Raw genomic sequence first — 16,505 nt, 5'->3', positions numbered from 1 at the left:
ATTATAATGCACTGAGTGCAGTAACATTTCAAACTGAGGATTTTGTTTAGTGGGTTATGCTCAGTGTTAGTCATACTCTAGAGTAGACCCATTGAAATTGAAGGTTTTGAGGGCTCCGCTCTGAGTATGATTTCATTGGAGATCACCCACTGGGTGTAACTGTATATTGTTTTCTCTATGTAAGCAACCACTGATCTGTGTATTTCTCACTTCTTGCCTACTAGGTAGATATTTGAGAGAAATACTATTTTGTATGCAAGGGGGCATGCGTGCTGCCTGCAGTCCGTAACAAGCACATTTCAAGTAGTCTAAATTAGTGAGATTATTTTGGAGTAACTATTGTAGATTGAAGCCTTAGGTTCAGTAAATATTACAGATGCGTTTAGAATTTAGTGTTTCCTCTTTGCAGCCTACTCACATGATCCTCACATATTATGGCCAGTTTATTTAGCTGTTTAAGAAAGTATGTACATCTTAAACCACATGTGTGCGCTCTCTCTCTCTCTCTCTCTCAAATTTAGGACTAGATAAAATTGAAATTCTTCAAAGTCATGAAAACCAAGAGATCTACCAAAAAGCTTTTGATCTTATTGAACATTACTTTGGTGTGGAAGAAGAGGATGCCAATATTGTACCACCAGTGGATGAAAATGAACAGCAGTTTTTGTTCCAGCAGCAGGAAGCTCCAATGGAGGGATTCCAGTTGTAACCATTCAGTTTAAAGCAAAATCAGTAGCTCATCATGGTAGCCTCCATTTGCGGGCCAAAGACAGGAAAGCTGGAAATGTTTTGCTGGAGACGGATGAAGAAGCAAACTCGTGCAGTTATGTGTTTTTGTGTCAGACACAAGTTTTGTTTCATTCTTTTTTATATGTATATGTTTCCATTGTCTTACGTGCAGAAAAACCGACTAATCACAGCTGAAAGTTTAGAATAAGGCTTGAATAGTGACCTCAGTAAGACATTGGAAACTGATGCTGAGTTTTCAAGCAGTTGTTAAAAAGGCAAAATTGCGCATAAACAGCTGTTGATACTTTAAATTTTGGCTGTAGGGTTCACATGCCCAATCTACACTAAATCTACCTCTTTGCGTTGGAGCAAGAAAGATGTTTCAGAACTGATGTATATATGAGCTCCTAGTAAAAGCTAAGCTTAGAATGTGAACATTATTTATTTAAATAGTGGGAAATATAGTTTTATGCGTGATACTTTGTGATAAACTGATGAAATATATTTATATTTAAAAGCATAACACTTACTGGGGTGCACTGCTGGTTACATGACATAACCTTACAATGTAGGAAAAAAATGGTTTCTCTGCTATGTGAAAAGGGATGGTAGCTTTGTAATTTATATAGCCCTTACCTAGCCATGTCAGCAAAATTCCCTCTTCCTCTTATTTATTCAGTGGTATTGCAAATAGGTTTGCCAAGTGTTCAGCTGGCTCCTTCAACAGCAGCTAGATGGGCAGTGGGATAATGTATGCCCCCATGCTGTGAAATGTATTACCTGCTGATTTTTGTGCATCAAGTTGCTGTTAAAAGGCACGTGAGCAGGCTAGGCTGTTTTTGGTCAGTTGGCAACCTGATTACAAAATGGTTAAAAATTAGTTTGCCTTGCAATGACCTCTGTGTTCTTGTGAGGATGAGGGAAGGCTTCTCTGTATAGAAGACTCCACGTTGTAACTTAAATGCTACCAAAGTGTGTGAAACTGCAATATTCTCTTTTCTTGAAACAATGATTACATGATTTAGTTATACACAGTCCATGTATTACATTGACCCAAATACACTAATGCATCTCATACGACTTTTTAGGGAAGGTTTTTTTAAAAAAATACCACCACCAACAGACCGGTCAGAGTATTTCCGGTTTGCAGCAGTGCTATATTGGGAGAACATATTTTTCAGTTAATTGAAATAAAGATCGGTTTCACTGTAAATATGAAAGTAGGTGTTTTGAGTATGCAAATTTCTCTGACAATTTATGCAAAGTGTTTAAATGATATGATGCCAGGCAGTTTAAAAAATAACCTAAATTCAGACCCAGAGACCATTTTGTCGCTAGGTTTGAATCCACATGGATATTTATTTATTTATTTATTTGGTAGCACAATTAAAGGACTCCGGTTAATTTTGCTTACCACAAATGTATTGTTCTGTGTGACGTATATAAAACAACTTGTATATAATTGCAGTTGATTGCCTTTTTTCATAGTATTGTGTAATGTTAAACAAAAGCAAAAATAGATGCACTCCAAAATCTAAGGGGGCTCTTTATATGGTACCTGCAAACAAATTCATGTGTTAAAAGTTTAAATCTTGATCTTTCCGTCTTCTGTTCCAGTCCTATGAGCATGATCAATGCAAGGACCTGCCATAGCCAGGCTGGGTGGAGACAAAGCAGCTGTGTTGCTTATGCATCTTGCATAGCTATTGAAAAATTACCCTTCAGTGGCAGATGCGTATTGTGAGGAATTTCCGCGTGAAGCAGCTCAGAGTACCGGTCGGCTGTTAGACGCTTCAGTATCTCACATACATCTTGCTCCATCCCCTGGGAGACTTTTGCTCTCCATAGTTGTGAGAACTGCAAGTGCAGTAACAGATACATGCCTGGCCTTCTGTGATGCGCACAGGTCTCTGTAGCCAGGTTCACAAAGGCATTGTAGCAGCAACATCTACTTCTAAAGGGTTATGGAGTCAAAGGTTGCCAGTGGATGTGTTGTAATATTAATAGCTGTAGCTTATGTAAAGATACTGAGGTACAACTAGGGGGGAAATGCAGGAATGCTTGCTGGAAATCAGATGTATCATGGGGAGAAGAATTGTGCAGCTAGCTATGAATTCTGTTCGTAGCTTTGAACAGGTAACACTTGATATAAGGGTGAATTTGTCCCCCTTTTTAATAGTTTTAACTGGAAATGTTGGTCCTGAGTGTCTTATATCATTCATTCCAAATACAGGTTAATGAAAGTGGTCAGTAAAAAATATAAAATTATCAGAATTGCTCTAGTATGTTAAAAAACAACAACAAATGTTCAGGGTTGACAGGGTATCCCATTGTTTTGCTATATTACAAAAATTGCCAGTTGTGCCTGCTCTTAATTGGAGAATTCAGTAGATAATATCATCAAAACATTTACATCTGAGCCAGACTCAAGACTTTATACAAACCGTAGAAGAAATAGAAATATTTAAAAGTTTCAGAAAGTTCTCAAAAAGTTTCAGAAAGTTGACAAAAGTTTCAGAAAGTTTTCAATGTCCAAATTTACTCACGGGTTGTAGTTTCCAAAATTCAGAAAAGTTGCAGGAAGAAAGGACAGCGCTGACCGGCAACAGCAACGCGGCTTCACTTCGCTGTTTGCGCAACGACCCACAGCGCCGCTACCCCCTCCGCGATCCGGAGCCCCTTACGGGGTCCCTTCAACGTTTTGGGGGCTGCTTCTGGCGCCCGCCGGGTCCCGAGACCACAGGCTTCTGCCACCTGTGGTTTTCCTAAATGGGTCTCCGCTTCGCCGTAGCGGACGACCCGTTTACAGCGGAGCTCCCTTCTCCTTACTCGGAGAAGGCAGCCATTACCGGTCGCGCCGCCTCCGGAAGTGTAATTTGGATCTTTTAAATACCAGTGTTTGGTTTAACTTCAAATTCACTCTTATGCATGAAACTGAGAAGTCTTGATGCTTAATAGAGGGATGTTGGAGGTGAAACCTTTTATCAGAACACGTGTGAGTGGCAACTGTAGTCTCCTGGATTTAGTAGTCAATCCAAAATGGTTTGGGGTTTTTGAATTTGTATAATTAAACCATTATAGTGTTTCCCTGGTGCAGGTTGTGTGATTCTCACATAAATGCCTCATTTTGACATGACCTCAGTCTATGCAACCATGCCAAGTATTTATTTCAGATACAAAACCATATCTGAGTTCTGTTTTGTGTTTGGGTCCCTGCACTTTTATCATTGAATAATTTATTCATTTTGCTATTACATTTATAGTATTGCCTTTTTAAAAGGGTGGTAAAGAAATAATGGGTGTTCATTCAATGATTGGTTTACATTTAGAAAATGATGATTAGTTGGATTGTTTAACAGAAAATAATTATTACTTTTACATTTGATTCCAGATTGATTTATTTGTTTGAACCTTATTAACTTATTAACCTGCAAATTTATTTGAAAAAATACAGATTATGAAATGCTACAAAGATTCACATCTCCAATAAGAGTTGTTCTTAGTCATTATTGTTACTGTGTTTTTGAACATTCATTTGTAATTTGATTGATACTGCATCTTTAAAGACACACTAGAGGCTCTAACTGAACAAACTTACAAATAAGAACAGTATGCAATATTAGGGAATGTTACTACTATAAATGCTACAATACAAAACTAATAAAGGTATTTTGCAAAGGCAGTGTGTGTCTTCTGAATTTAGAACTTGCAGTATTTCTTCATAAGTTATAATAACTTTTCAGACCAGAAGCATGTACTGCACTGTTAGAAATCTCTACTGGAAGGCTTACAGCCAAACCCAATGCATGGTTATTCAGAAGTAAGTTTATCTATATTTCCTGCCCTCGGTCATATGTAGGTATGTAGAGCCATTACAGTTTTAATTTACTAAGTTTTTAACTATGCCACTTGGGATTGGGAAAATCAGATGGGACAGGAGAAAATCTTGTAAAATTCATTTGGACCAAATCCTATAAAGTCCTTATTCTTCAATTGCCATCTTGATTCAAAATGGCAGGTGGTGTCAAACATGAATGAAGAGTGCCACCCCCACCCTGGCAGCCCTCATGCTAAGTTTGGCAATGATATCTCAAGAGGCATCAAGATGTACAGTGGTACCTTGGGTTAAGAACTTAATTTGTTCTGGAGGTCTGTTCTTAACCTGAAACTGTTCTTAACCTGAGATACCACTTTAGGTAATGGGGCCTCCCGCTGCCACCGCACAATTTCTGTTCTCATCCTGAAGCAAAGTTCTTAACCCAAGGTACTATTTCTGGGTTAGTGGAGTCTGTAACCTGAAGCATCTGTAACCCAAGGTCCACTGTATAGGGAAGAAACAGACAGAAAGACAACACTTTCCATTGGGACAAAATTTGTTGAGTAACGAATTTTAGTCAGAAAAGTCACTGTTACGGTTGATGGAATTCTGTGTTTTCAGTTTTAACTACAAAGACCTTAAAAATTCAAATAGAAGCAAAATAGCAGATGAAGCCTTTCAGAGCCAACATTCGACTGAACTTGATTTATTTATTCACTTGTGGCAGAAAAAAAATTATTATCTTTCTCCCAGTATTTGTTTCACAAGCGGGAAGGAAAGTTGTTAGTAGTAAGTTGTGTTCAACTTCAGCGTTTCCCCTGGAGGGTATATCTTTTGCTAACTTGCCAATTTTGTGTGTTTTCTTCGTTCCCAGTTTCAAGAGCAGATGACTCTTATTTTGCCTTTTCCTCTGCTCTTGTTGCAGCCTCTTCCCGCCACTTGGCTTTCTTTGCTAAGTTCCAGCTTGTGAGGGATTCATGGCGTTCAACAGCCTGCAAAAGTAGAGCATCCGCTTCATAGTGGCACAGTGAAAGGAACAGCTGAAAGATAGACATTACTCCACATAGGGTGCCCCATGTGCTGGCACTGCAAGCGTAGCACCCTCAGAAATTTGACCTGTAAGAGCGCATACTGTTGGACAAGGGAGATCTAGGTTCAAACCAGTAGGAAGCTCCCTTTGAGCAATCACTCTCTACCCAATCCCTTGTAGGAGTGGAGTTTGCATGCTACTCTAAGCTCCTTGGAGAAAGAATTGGGTATAAACATAATACATGAAAACCAAGCGGTGGCCCCAATAACCTAGAGCAATCCTGTGCCTTCAAGATGATGTTCTAATACCCATCAGTCACACAGTATGGCCAACAGTGAAAGGGAATTAAAGCTGGAGTGCAGCAACATCTGAAAGCAGTAGGTTGTCTACCTAGGGGTAACTTGTGCCCATTGGGACTAGTAGGGTGGAAGGCTGGGAGCCCAACAGTAGGTGGCGCCAGAGCAAGAGAGAGGAAGAGCCAACAAATTCTAGTTTTGCCTCCATCCCACCTGCTGAATTCTACAAGGGGCAACACTAAGACACAAGTAAGGAGGCAGGCAGGTGGGGACTGGAAGAGAGCAGACCAAGGTTGATGGGCCAGTGCCCCTTTTGACCAAATGGTCCAGTCTCCACTGTCCTCACTCCTGACGTGACAGCAGATGAATCCTTTGCCCAGCAATATTTTGAGCACTGCTGTTGACTGCCCAGCCTAAGTAGCGTTGACATACCTCGTGCCAAAACATAATGCAATGGCTTGGAAACAAACTGCTGCAGCAGTTGGCCTTTGTTCCGAACAAACGTGCAGGAGTAATAAGTCTGATGGTCACACTGTGGCCCAGATAGTAAACAGAATCAGGCTAGATATTTCACAGAATCAAAGCATTGTGGAGTTGGAAGGGTCATCTTGTCTAATCTCCTGCAATGGAGGAATCACAGCTAAGTAATTCCTGACAGATGGCCATCCAGCCTCTGTTTTAAAACACCCAGTGAAGGGAGAGACCATCACCTGACATTTAGTTGGAATCTCTCTTCTTGTAATTTGAATCCACTGACATGGGACCTACTCTCTGGAGCTTGCTCCATCTTCCATGTATCAGCCCTTCAGATATTTGAAGATGGCTATCATATCACAGTCATCTCCAGGCTAAACATACCCAGCTCCCTCACCCGTTCCTCATACGGCTTGGTTTCCAGACCCTTGATCATCTTGGTCATTCTCCTCCACACACATTCCAGCTCATCAATATTAAATTTTGGTGCCCAGAACTGGACACAGTATTTCAGATGTGGTCTGACCAAGGCAGAAGAGAACAGTTCTATTACTTCTCTTGATCTTTATTTCTAGTTTATTTAAAGGTGTTTTTTGTTTAGTGTGAAGCCATTGTAACATTAGGCAGAAATCAATTTAACAATTGCTATTTTAAAAAGAAAATTGTATCAAAATCCAGAAGTTTCCCATGGAACAATACATACCCTTTTAGCAGAGGCAATCACAGCAAAGCAAGCCATGATTGTCAGGGCAATCATAATGTAACAGGCCTTTACTCGGGCTTTGTTCCTTGCAGCATCCAGCATCTCGGGCCTGCAAAAGAAATTGGGTTGGAACCAATTAGAGCAGTGTTCTTCAACAACCTTGGACACCCAAATTTGGCAAGCAATTATGGGAATTGTCTTCCAACTTCTAGGGACGAGCACCCAAGGCTAAGGAATACTAAATTAATGTGTGACATACTGAAATGTTTTTAATTGCTTTGTTTATACTACAAAAGATACAGAAGAACTAAATTTTGGGGGTCTTTTTTAGTAATTTGTAATTAAAGCCATATTTGGTTATGTGGGTGAGAGCAAATATGGGGGGGGGGGGAGGGCAGGGAAAATGCTCAAAATTGCCTTCCTCTTTCCACCTGTTGGATATAATCTGCTGAGCTGTGAACCCTAACCATTTCTACCTGAAAGTAGATCCTATTGAATTCAATGGAGCTTACTCTCAAGTAAGTTTGGTTAGGATTGCTGCCTTACTTGGGAGTGAACACCACTGACTTCTGTGCTTTCACTGAATTTCTCCTGTGAATAATTATTATCAGTAGGAGTATTTATGTATTTTTGTCACATTATACAAAGAAGTCTCAAAGTGACTTAATTGATTGAAATCAATGTGGATGTGGTTTTATGTATGCTGAATTCCCAATAATGTTTTTGGAACTGCAGCGTCCCTTAGTGATGGACAGATCTGTTCATTTCAGATTCTCATTTTTCCAATCTTAAGTTTAGTTGTTCACATTTCCATATTAGTGTACTTTTTTTTTTTTTTTTAGTTCTTGTGAAAATTTATCAGCATCTTGGAGAGAATTTCTCTTGCCATACAGATTTTTAAAATGCAATTTTACCTAACATACATTTTTACAGATCAGTTCTCCCAAATGTATTGCATTTTTGTAGGTGGTTGTCAGTAATATATGCATTTATATGCATATTTAATCCTAGGTTATACCTTTCAGTACACATTACTGCATTTGGCTGGAGAACTGGATTTCAAAATTAAAAGAAATGCAAATTTTTGAAGCATGTTTCTATGTATTTTGGAACATGTATTGCTTTGAAAAACTCTAATTAGGTAGGTTTGGCTTTAAATACAAACCTAATCCAATTTTTCCCAATTCCTGTGTGAATGCATCACAAACAAAATATGTTTGTTATTATAATACCTCACACACACACACAAAAACCACTTGCAAAAGCAGCCTTGAATATTGGGAAAGAAGCTTCAGAGCTCCTCTCTTCTCAGTGTGGGGAGACAAGACTGTAGATAAACCTGCGGGCAGATGGATTTCATAGTATTAAGGACTAAATGCATTTAGAATTGAACAAATCAAAAACAGGCCAGCCCATTAAACCCATTAATCTCTAAGTCACTTGCCGTGAGAGGAGCAAAGCACGAACTTGTTGGGTTAAATCAACTAATTGTTATTTCATGGCCCACTAATTGGAACTGTTTTGAAGCGGCAGATCAGTGCCTTAAACCAGAGGCATAAAAAAAGCAAGAGAGACAGACATTACTACGATTCCCTGTAATCTTTCCCTAAATGCATGATCTAACAGTTTCAGGGGCTCCCCAATTGTTTGGGAGGAGGGGCTCAAAGTGGTCCAATATTAAATTAAAAATTAAATTCAAACAGGATCCCAACTAGTGAAATGTCACAGCTTATGAATATTATAGAATGGTAGGAGCACTGGAAGTGGAGGGCTGTAGCCAATGTTTGCCCTATTCAGAGTAAACCCTAATTTGCATCTCACTGCCCTGATGTGCCTGGGAAAAAGGGACACTTATAGAGTCTGTAAATAAATTAAGTTTGCCATACGTCCTGATTTTCCCAGATATTACTGGGATTTCAAAGGTGGAATTGACACCTGGTGCCTTGTCCTGGATGTTAGGCAAGTCAATTGAAAAATCCTGGGGTTTGTTTGTTTTTTTGGCGTTTTTGTAAAAAAACCAACAAAAAACTTTGGGTTTTGTCTAAAAATCTCAACAGTTTTGGGGTCTTCCTAAAAATTGCAACCCTAAAATAAATGTTGTAATTTTGAGTAATACTGTTAGTACATAAGACCCATTTGTCATTGCAAAAGTATTTGCCTGCCTTCATAAAAACAGCCATGGGAAGCTGCACACTACAACAATCCTTTGCTATTAAAGGTCAGAAAGTTACAGCTGATGATCTCTTCATGCAAACAGGAACACAAACAGATAAAAAGCACAGTGCTTTTCTGTGGTGACAGGGATGAACAGCCAGCAGAAAATGTTACATTTAGCTTATCAAATGCTTGTATTTCAACAGGATAGAAACAATGATTTTTTCAAGGAAATGAATGTGGGAGTAGATGAGTGTACACGAAAAAATGCCCTAGAACTGTTATTTCATCCTCAGTCTTCTCGGCCACATGTAGAACAGGGAAATGCAAGCCTTTGAGTTGTTTGCCTGGCATTGGCCATTGCTGTTATGATTCTGCAAGCAGGCCACATCTTTTGCTGCTGTGGCTGCAGCTGCTCTGAAGCGATGGTAACAGAGAAAGCTTGTAGCCTTAAATTCTATCTGAGAAGGGGCTGAAGGGCCATGTATTCCCATCCTGCCACCCACCAGGCCCATCCTTGATGCGCTGAGTGAAGTCTGAAAGGGGACTGTAAATGCATTCAGCTAAAGACACTTGTAGTGCTTCCCAGAAATCAAGAACACATGGATAAAATTTAAGAAGGGCTGAGTCAGCACTTAGGTAGTACCTTGCTTTGCATAACCTAGGAGTTGCAGGAATATGGGAAAGTCCTGCCACTGCTCATGAAATTGAGGAGACACCAGGACAGTTATTGCAAGAAATATCTCATCGTTCTGTGGCTCAATGAGGGATGGCTGAACCAGTTTCTCTCCATTTTTAACTTCTCAGATCTTCAGTTCTCCACATTTCTACATTGGTTTACTTTTCAAATTAAAAAAAAAAGTTCTCTTGAAAATCCATCCGCATTTTACTGCAAATTTCTCCTAATAAACACACTTCTAATACAATTTTATGCACAGTTTTCCAAGCAATAGAAGACATTTTTTGTATGTTATTTTGGCTAATATATAATGTGCATTTTTATGCACACTTTCCTCACATAGGTGCATTTTGGTACACATTGCTTAGATGGAGACCTGCATTGCAGAATTGGAAGAAATTTGGATATGAAAGATGGCTTGTTTTGGTCCACAAGTTGTTTGGGAAGTGAGAATTAAGTAGGTTCGCTTTTAAATGCAACAAGAATCAAATTTCACCCCCATCCCTGTGCTCAAGGTTAACCTAGACGCTATGATAAGCATATGGCTGGCACTAAAAATGGTCACCATGCATCCAATACCCACTCCACAACGTCCAGTAGAACTTACTTTGTGTCATAATGGCGCAGGGAAACACAGAAAGTTGTAACATCATGCAAGAAGTACAGTGGTACCTCTGGTTACGTACTTAATTCATTCTGGAGGTCCGTTCTTAACCTAAAACTGTTCTTAACCTGAAGCACCACTTTAGCTAATGGGGCCTCCCGCTGCTGCCGTGCCACCACCGCACGACTTCTGTTCTCATCCTGAAGCAAAGTTCTTAACCTGAAGCACTATTTCTGGGTTAGCGGAGTCTATAACCTGAAGCGTATGTAACCTGAAGTGTATGTAACCCAACTCTGTACCACTGTACAGAGACTAGAGAGGAAAGTGAGATATGCAATAGCCATTTGGGGCGACAGCAGTACTCCATTGCAACATCTAGTCTGGCCCTTACTTGCATGTCAGGCATGTAAACAATGTAGAATTCAGGCTGAAAAAAATCAAGTCGACTGTGTAGTTCAGCTGTGCATTAGTGCATGTCTGATGCTAAACTGCCCCATACCCATATCTCACTTACATATATTGTTTAAGCCTGCTGATATGCAAAGCCATTATTTTTTATTACTGTGTGTGTGTCACAGTCAACATGCATGGTGCTTGAAAGAGAACAAACCATGAGTTAGTAAGCCTAAACATTCACATAAGTGTGTGTTTGTGATCAAAGTTGCCATTTTTACAGAGGGCAATAAAACATGTTCTGACACACATTCTTCCTCATTTCCTTTCTGACCTTTAAGTGGAATATGAACCTCGCAGTCCAATGTGGAGATGACAAGAACACATTGTTCATGCAATTGATAAACAAATACGGACACCATCCGCTTTTGATCACAGTTTGCGTTTCAGATTTCCCCCATGCCCCTAAGCAAAATAAAAATGTCATCTTGTATGTGCGATAAGCTAAGCTTCAAAATCCTTAAGGCCATATCCTGGTTTTCTTCAACTAAAATTTAAATTTTCCTAATGGAAAATATTGGTAGGATTAAGCCTATTTGTAGATCACTAGCAGCTCACATCCCATCGCTCCAACTGGCATGGCCAATAATCAGGGATTAAGGGAGTAAGATGCGGATAGAGTGGTGCAGTGGAACTAGGCACACAACTGCCTGCCGAGGAGGGCACCTTCTCAAAGCCAGGTAAATAAACACTTGCCCAGCCTCAGGACGGAGGCTTGAGGGCTCTGACAGAGTCCTAGAGTCCTCCTGTCTCCTTCCCAAAGCAAGAGAAGCATTGGGAAGGAGGTGGGAGGGGTATAGGACCCTTTCAGAGCCCTTACGCCTCCTTCCCCAAACCCCAGCACAATGAGGACTGGAAAGAAGACATCAAATGTAGGCCTTGCTCAGGGAGGCATATTACTAAGGTCCACCCTGATGGGAATAGCTCCATGGAGCACTAGTTTGGCAAACCATGAGATAGTCAAGTGTCACACTCCCATTGCCTGACTTTTGCTGTAAGAACATAGGTGAGTGGATATCTGTGAAAGTTAATGCAACTCAATGATGGAAGCCAGCAATTATTTTTGATCTATATGGTGTATGTTTTGGTTGCAAGGTTCATCTTACAGAACAAGGAGATTGGGGTAGGGAACCTGTGACCTGCCAGATGTTGTTGGACTCCCAATGCCATCAGTCCCAGAAGCATGGCCAATGGTCAGGGATGATGGAAGTTGTAGTCCAACAACATCTGGAGAAAACCATGTCGACTATTCTTGAGCTAGATGGATAGTTTTATTTTTTTCAAAAGTCTTCCATTCTCCCCTGTCCTCCCTTCCACTAAAGGATTGTGTACTTCTAAAATATGGCAGTAGTTTTTCCTCAGCGTAGTGTTTCTAGTGGTTGAATAAAATGAAGTACATACGGGATCCTTGGAGGAATTTCATCTTCCTTCCTGAAGCGTCCAGTCCACAGGAGGATTTTCTTGTCAAATGTTGAGGGTTTGTGTCCGCCAGGCACTTTGTACACCTTCTCGGCTTCAAGATCCAGTAGACAGAACATCATGTCAAATCACAGCCATGGAAAGTGTAAGGAAATAAATGTCTATTCTCAGACAGACAGACAGATTTCAGCCGCTTCCAAACAACCTCTGTGTGGAGCATTCATCCTGACTTGTTTGCAGGGTCCTTTCCCCATCACTTTCCTTATTGCAAAAAGTCTGATTTATTTTGGGCCAAATCAAGCCTCACTTTCTACTTGATGCTTTTAATTGGAAAAGTCAGGAAGGAACCTGAGAGCTCCTGTATGCATGAGCTCTGTTTCTGTGTTATGGTCTCCTTTCCTCCCACTCTAGAGGCCTGTTCTGAGTGTCCTCAAGGCTTTGAAATCTATTCCTAGAGCAGGCATGTCCAAAGTCTGTTTCAGGGGCCTAAGTTGCCCCCCCCCCCATGGCAGTTTATTTCCTGGGGTAAAATCCTGAAAAAACCTCAAAAACTCCAAAAGCTAAACAACTTCGGGATACTAAAAAAAGCTGAACAACTTCAATCCTAAAAAAAGGTCAATAACTTTGGTTGGTCCCTTGGCTGGCCCCCATGGCCCTTCACTTCATCAAATCTGGCCCTCTTTGAAAAAAGTTTGAACACCACTGTCCTAGAGGAATATCATCCTTTTCCCCTTGCTCTTTGTCTTCACTACAAGTAAGGGTAATAATTTTTTAGAAAAATGGCATTGGGCCCTCTGAGCTTGAAACCAGCCTAGGACAAAGGATAAAATGACACCTTTCCTCCATTCAATTACAAAAGCCAGCTGGACTGGCAGCTGAATCGTACTGCAGCACTGTAAATGGGGCAGTGCCCTCCACTGTATCTGAAACCAGCAGGTTGGCATAGGGCAAGCTGCTCTGGCCTATAACATCTCTCCCACTGCTTGCTACCCCTTTTGTGCCAGAGGCACCTTCTTCACGCTGCCTAATGGTAGGGTCGGACATGTTGAACAAATGCCCTTTCCAGCTTGCTCTGCCAGATCATTCGCCTCTCCCTGCTGCTGGTTTCTTTGTTGTTGCTACTGCTTCCTGTTCAATCATTTTGGAGTAGCTCAGTTTAGTTACAGTGGTACCTCGGGTTACAAACACCTTGGGTTACAGACTCCGCTAACCCAGAAGTAGTACCTTGGATTAAGAACTTTACCTCAGGATGAGAACAGAAAGTACTTAACCCGAGGTACCACTGTATTTCATTATGCATTTGGTGCAAAACAAACACACACACACACAAACGCACACACACACACACACAGTTAGATGCTTTGGATCAAAAACAAGATCCAAATATTCCCATGCATATATATGAATAGGCATGAATGTAAAATTCAATCCACTATAGATTCAATTTTTCTGTATTGTTGTTGGTCTTTGCAGGTTGGTTTTAGAAATGTTGATTTGTGTGTGTATGCGCATTGTAAGTCACCTTGAATCATTTTTGGAAAAAGGCAGGATATATATATATATTTGAAATAAAAACCCCCAGATATACTCTGTATGCTTATAGTGGGGTGCTGCTTATGCCAGGTCAAAACATTCAACCCCAAAAAAGGTTTAAACCATCATTGCAACTGAGCTAGGCACAGTAACTGAAGCAAAGCTTTTCAAGTCAATAAATACAAAGAACTCTAATTCGGATGTAATAAATACAGTGGTACCTCGGGTTAAGAACTTAATTCGTTCTGGAGGTCTGTTCTTAACATGAAATTGTTCTTAATCTGAAGCACCACTTTAGCTAATGGGGCCTCCTGCTGCCGCTATGCCACCACCACACGATTTCTGTTCTCATCCTGAAGCAAAGTTCTTAACCCGAGGTACTATTTCTGGGTTAGCGGAGTCTGCAACCTGAAGCGTCTGTAACCTGAAGTGTATGTAACCCGAGGTACCACTGTATTAAAATCAACCATAACTCTCTCTCTCTCTCTGTGTGTGTGTGTGTGTGTGTGTGTGTGAGAGAGAGAGAGAGAGAGAGAGAGAGAGAGAGAGAGAGAGAGAGAATCTGCACCTGCACACAGAGAATTCCCACAAGGATCAATAGAATCCTGTCTCCCTCTTTCTTCCAGTGCACTTTTAGGCAACACATCAGGGCCAGCCCTGCCATTAGACAAGATGAGGGAGCCATCTTGAGCAGCAGATACTGGAGAGTGTTGCTGGCAGACCTCCCTCTCCTCAGGGCTGCCATTAAGGTCAGAGCCTAAAATCGTCTAACTGCACGACTGATGGGATCTCAAAATCAAACTGGAGGGTGGTGCGTTAACAGTCCTTGCCAGCTACTCACTTGAACCCGTTGCCCCCGAGCTTCTGTTCTGATCCGTGCAGGACAATGCTGTGGAGCCCAGGAGCCCTGGTCCTAGAGGCCGGCGCACAGGAGCACTGAGTTGCCCCGCTTCTGCCAGGAGCCGCCCAAACTGGACGCGGATGCGGGTCCCACTTGCAGCCAGCATTGCGAGGGCAGCCCGTTTGAGTGAAGAAGGAAATCAAGCAAACCCTTTGCTTCCCACGAGTAGTGTCCAAGCTGCAAAAAACAACAACCCAGAAATGACATCCAACTCCTCAGCATCTGCCTTTATCATCTCTGGAACCGCCTCTCCATGCCTGGGAACAGCAGAAGCGTTTTCCAGTCGCCTTGATCATTTGCCAACCTTTCCTCCCCTCCTCCTCCTCCTCTTTTCCTGTGTTTCTCCATGTTCCAAATGAAAATTAAAAAGGGATCTCTTTCCAGGTTTCCCTAACCTTCGCTAGAAAACAAGGTTGATGCTACATTTTATTGTCTTTGTTGCATTTAAATTAGTGGGGTTATTTTGTATTTTAATACAGTATTTTGGGGAACATAGGAAACTGTTTGCTACAGAGACTGTTAATTGTTCTAGCTCATTACGGTCTACTCTGACTGTCAGTTTCTTTCCAGGGATTCAGACAATGAATTCTCTAAGCTCTACCTGTAGATGCCAGAATTAAGCCTGAGGCCTTCTGCGGGGGGTGGGAGAAAGATTTGATTTAGCTTGCATTTAAAGGCAAACTTACTGAATTTGCACCTTCCAAAACACTACATGAACCAAAACAGCAGCCATCCTTCGAAATTTGCACTTCTCTGAATTTTGCAGTCCAGTTCTCCAGGTGAGTAATATGTGCAAAGTACATATATTAGAGTAAATGGTGCATAAGAATGCACATTTTTAAAAAAATAAAAAATAAAATGCATAAATGTGTTCAAATAGAGGAAATTGCTTTGCAAAATATTGCTATTATGTAAAAGAAATGTAAACATGCTCATATTAGAAGAAAATAGCACTAACCTGAGGACTTTTTTTAAAAAAAATTGCAAGCTGGTGTGAAAGTGTGGGGAACTGAACTTTAGATTGGAAAAAATGGGAGATTCTGGTGTTGATAAATTTGTCTGTCCCTAGTTTAAGGTGATATTATATTTTCATTTACGTCCCAAATAATCAAAACTCTACCATTTATTAATTTCTTGGGTTCAGGGAGGTCCCCCACAAACACGATAGTGATATGTGTCTGCATTCAGGGATGGCTCAAGTCATTTTTTGTTTCCTAGGGTGAAATAGGAGGTGATGTTTCCACACTCCATGTACAAAAGCCTGTCAGACTGGCAACTGACTTTTACTGCAACACTGGGGGTGTGGAGTGGGAGGGACAGGCACAGTTTTGGGGACTGCCCAGCCACAATGATGCTCTCTCTCACATGACTTTGATAAGCAGCAGCACAGAAAGAGACCGCACAGGCTCGGTCTCTTTAGAAAAGAAAACGAGGCTTCCCTTCTGGAGAAGCAACAATCTTGAGAGTGTGAAGACAATGCATGGGTTGACGTACTCAGTTTCCACAGTGCATACCAGAAGGACTTCAGAGCTACTCATTTATAGAGGTGATATAAGGATATCCTACTTCCAAGCTAAAAGTGAATAATATCTTTTGGCGTGCGTGTGGGGAACTCTTGTGGCAGAAGACTGACATTATATTGTACCAGGTATAGACTTAATCAGACATCTGGTGTCTGGATCAAGTGTGCCAGCAGCGGAATAGGGGGAAAGG

The 16,505-nt window shown here is 41.0% G+C and overlaps 2 protein-coding genes across 2 annotated transcripts in view; one reads left to right on the top strand and one right to left on the bottom strand.

The window, feature by feature from the left end:
* The window catches only part of KPNA5 (karyopherin subunit alpha 5), a 19,319-nt gene extending 14,908 nt beyond the window's left edge, over positions 1 to 4,411 (top strand). The window contains exons 14-15 of the mRNA XM_083433638.1: positions 522 to 3,277; positions 3,600 to 4,411. Of these exons, the coding sequence (XP_083289764.1) occupies positions 522 to 709 (188 nt within the window). The 3' untranslated portion in view covers positions 710 to 3,277; positions 3,600 to 4,411. The remainder of the gene's footprint in view (positions 1 to 521; positions 3,278 to 3,599) is intronic.
* An 825-nt stretch (positions 4,412 to 5,236) lies between these two features.
* Positions 5,237 to 15,046, bottom strand: FAM162B (family with sequence similarity 162 member B). The gene is made up of 4 exons (XM_083433644.1): positions 14,733 to 15,046; positions 12,341 to 12,452; positions 7,050 to 7,158; positions 5,237 to 5,538 (listed from the first exon to the last, which is right to left on the bottom strand). The coding sequence occupies exons 1-4, from the start codon at positions 14,896 to 14,898 to the stop codon at positions 5,440 to 5,442; spliced, it is 486 nt and encodes a 161-aa protein (XP_083289770.1). The 5' UTR covers positions 14,899 to 15,046; the 3' UTR covers positions 5,237 to 5,439.
* Between the last annotated feature and the right edge of the window lie 1,459 nt (positions 15,047 to 16,505).

Source organism: Podarcis tiliguerta (genome assembly GCF_965153285.1).
Source record: "Podarcis tiliguerta genome assembly, chromosome: 3".
Lineage (NCBI taxonomy): Eukaryota > Metazoa > Chordata > Lepidosauria > Squamata > Lacertidae > Podarcis > Podarcis tiliguerta.
The sequence above is the reverse complement of the archived record's forward strand: the minus strand, read 5'-3'. Positions and strand labels throughout refer to the sequence as shown.

What these genes read in the sequence shown, in the direction of transcription:
- FAM162B (XM_083433644.1), bottom strand. Translation starts at nt 14,898, where the DNA reads ATGCTGGCTGCAAGTGGGACCCGCATCCGCGTCCAGTTTGGGCGGCTC. An exon ending in GAAATTCCTCCAAGGATCCC is followed by an intron (nt 7,159 to 12,340) that starts GTATGTACTTCA and finishes TTTCTTTTGCAG; the next exon opens with GCCCGAGATGCTGGATGCTG. An exon ending in TGATTGCCTCTGCTAAAAGG is followed by an intron (nt 5,539 to 7,049) that starts GTATGTATTGTT and finishes CTACTTTTGCAG; the next exon opens with GCTGTTGAACGCCATGAATC.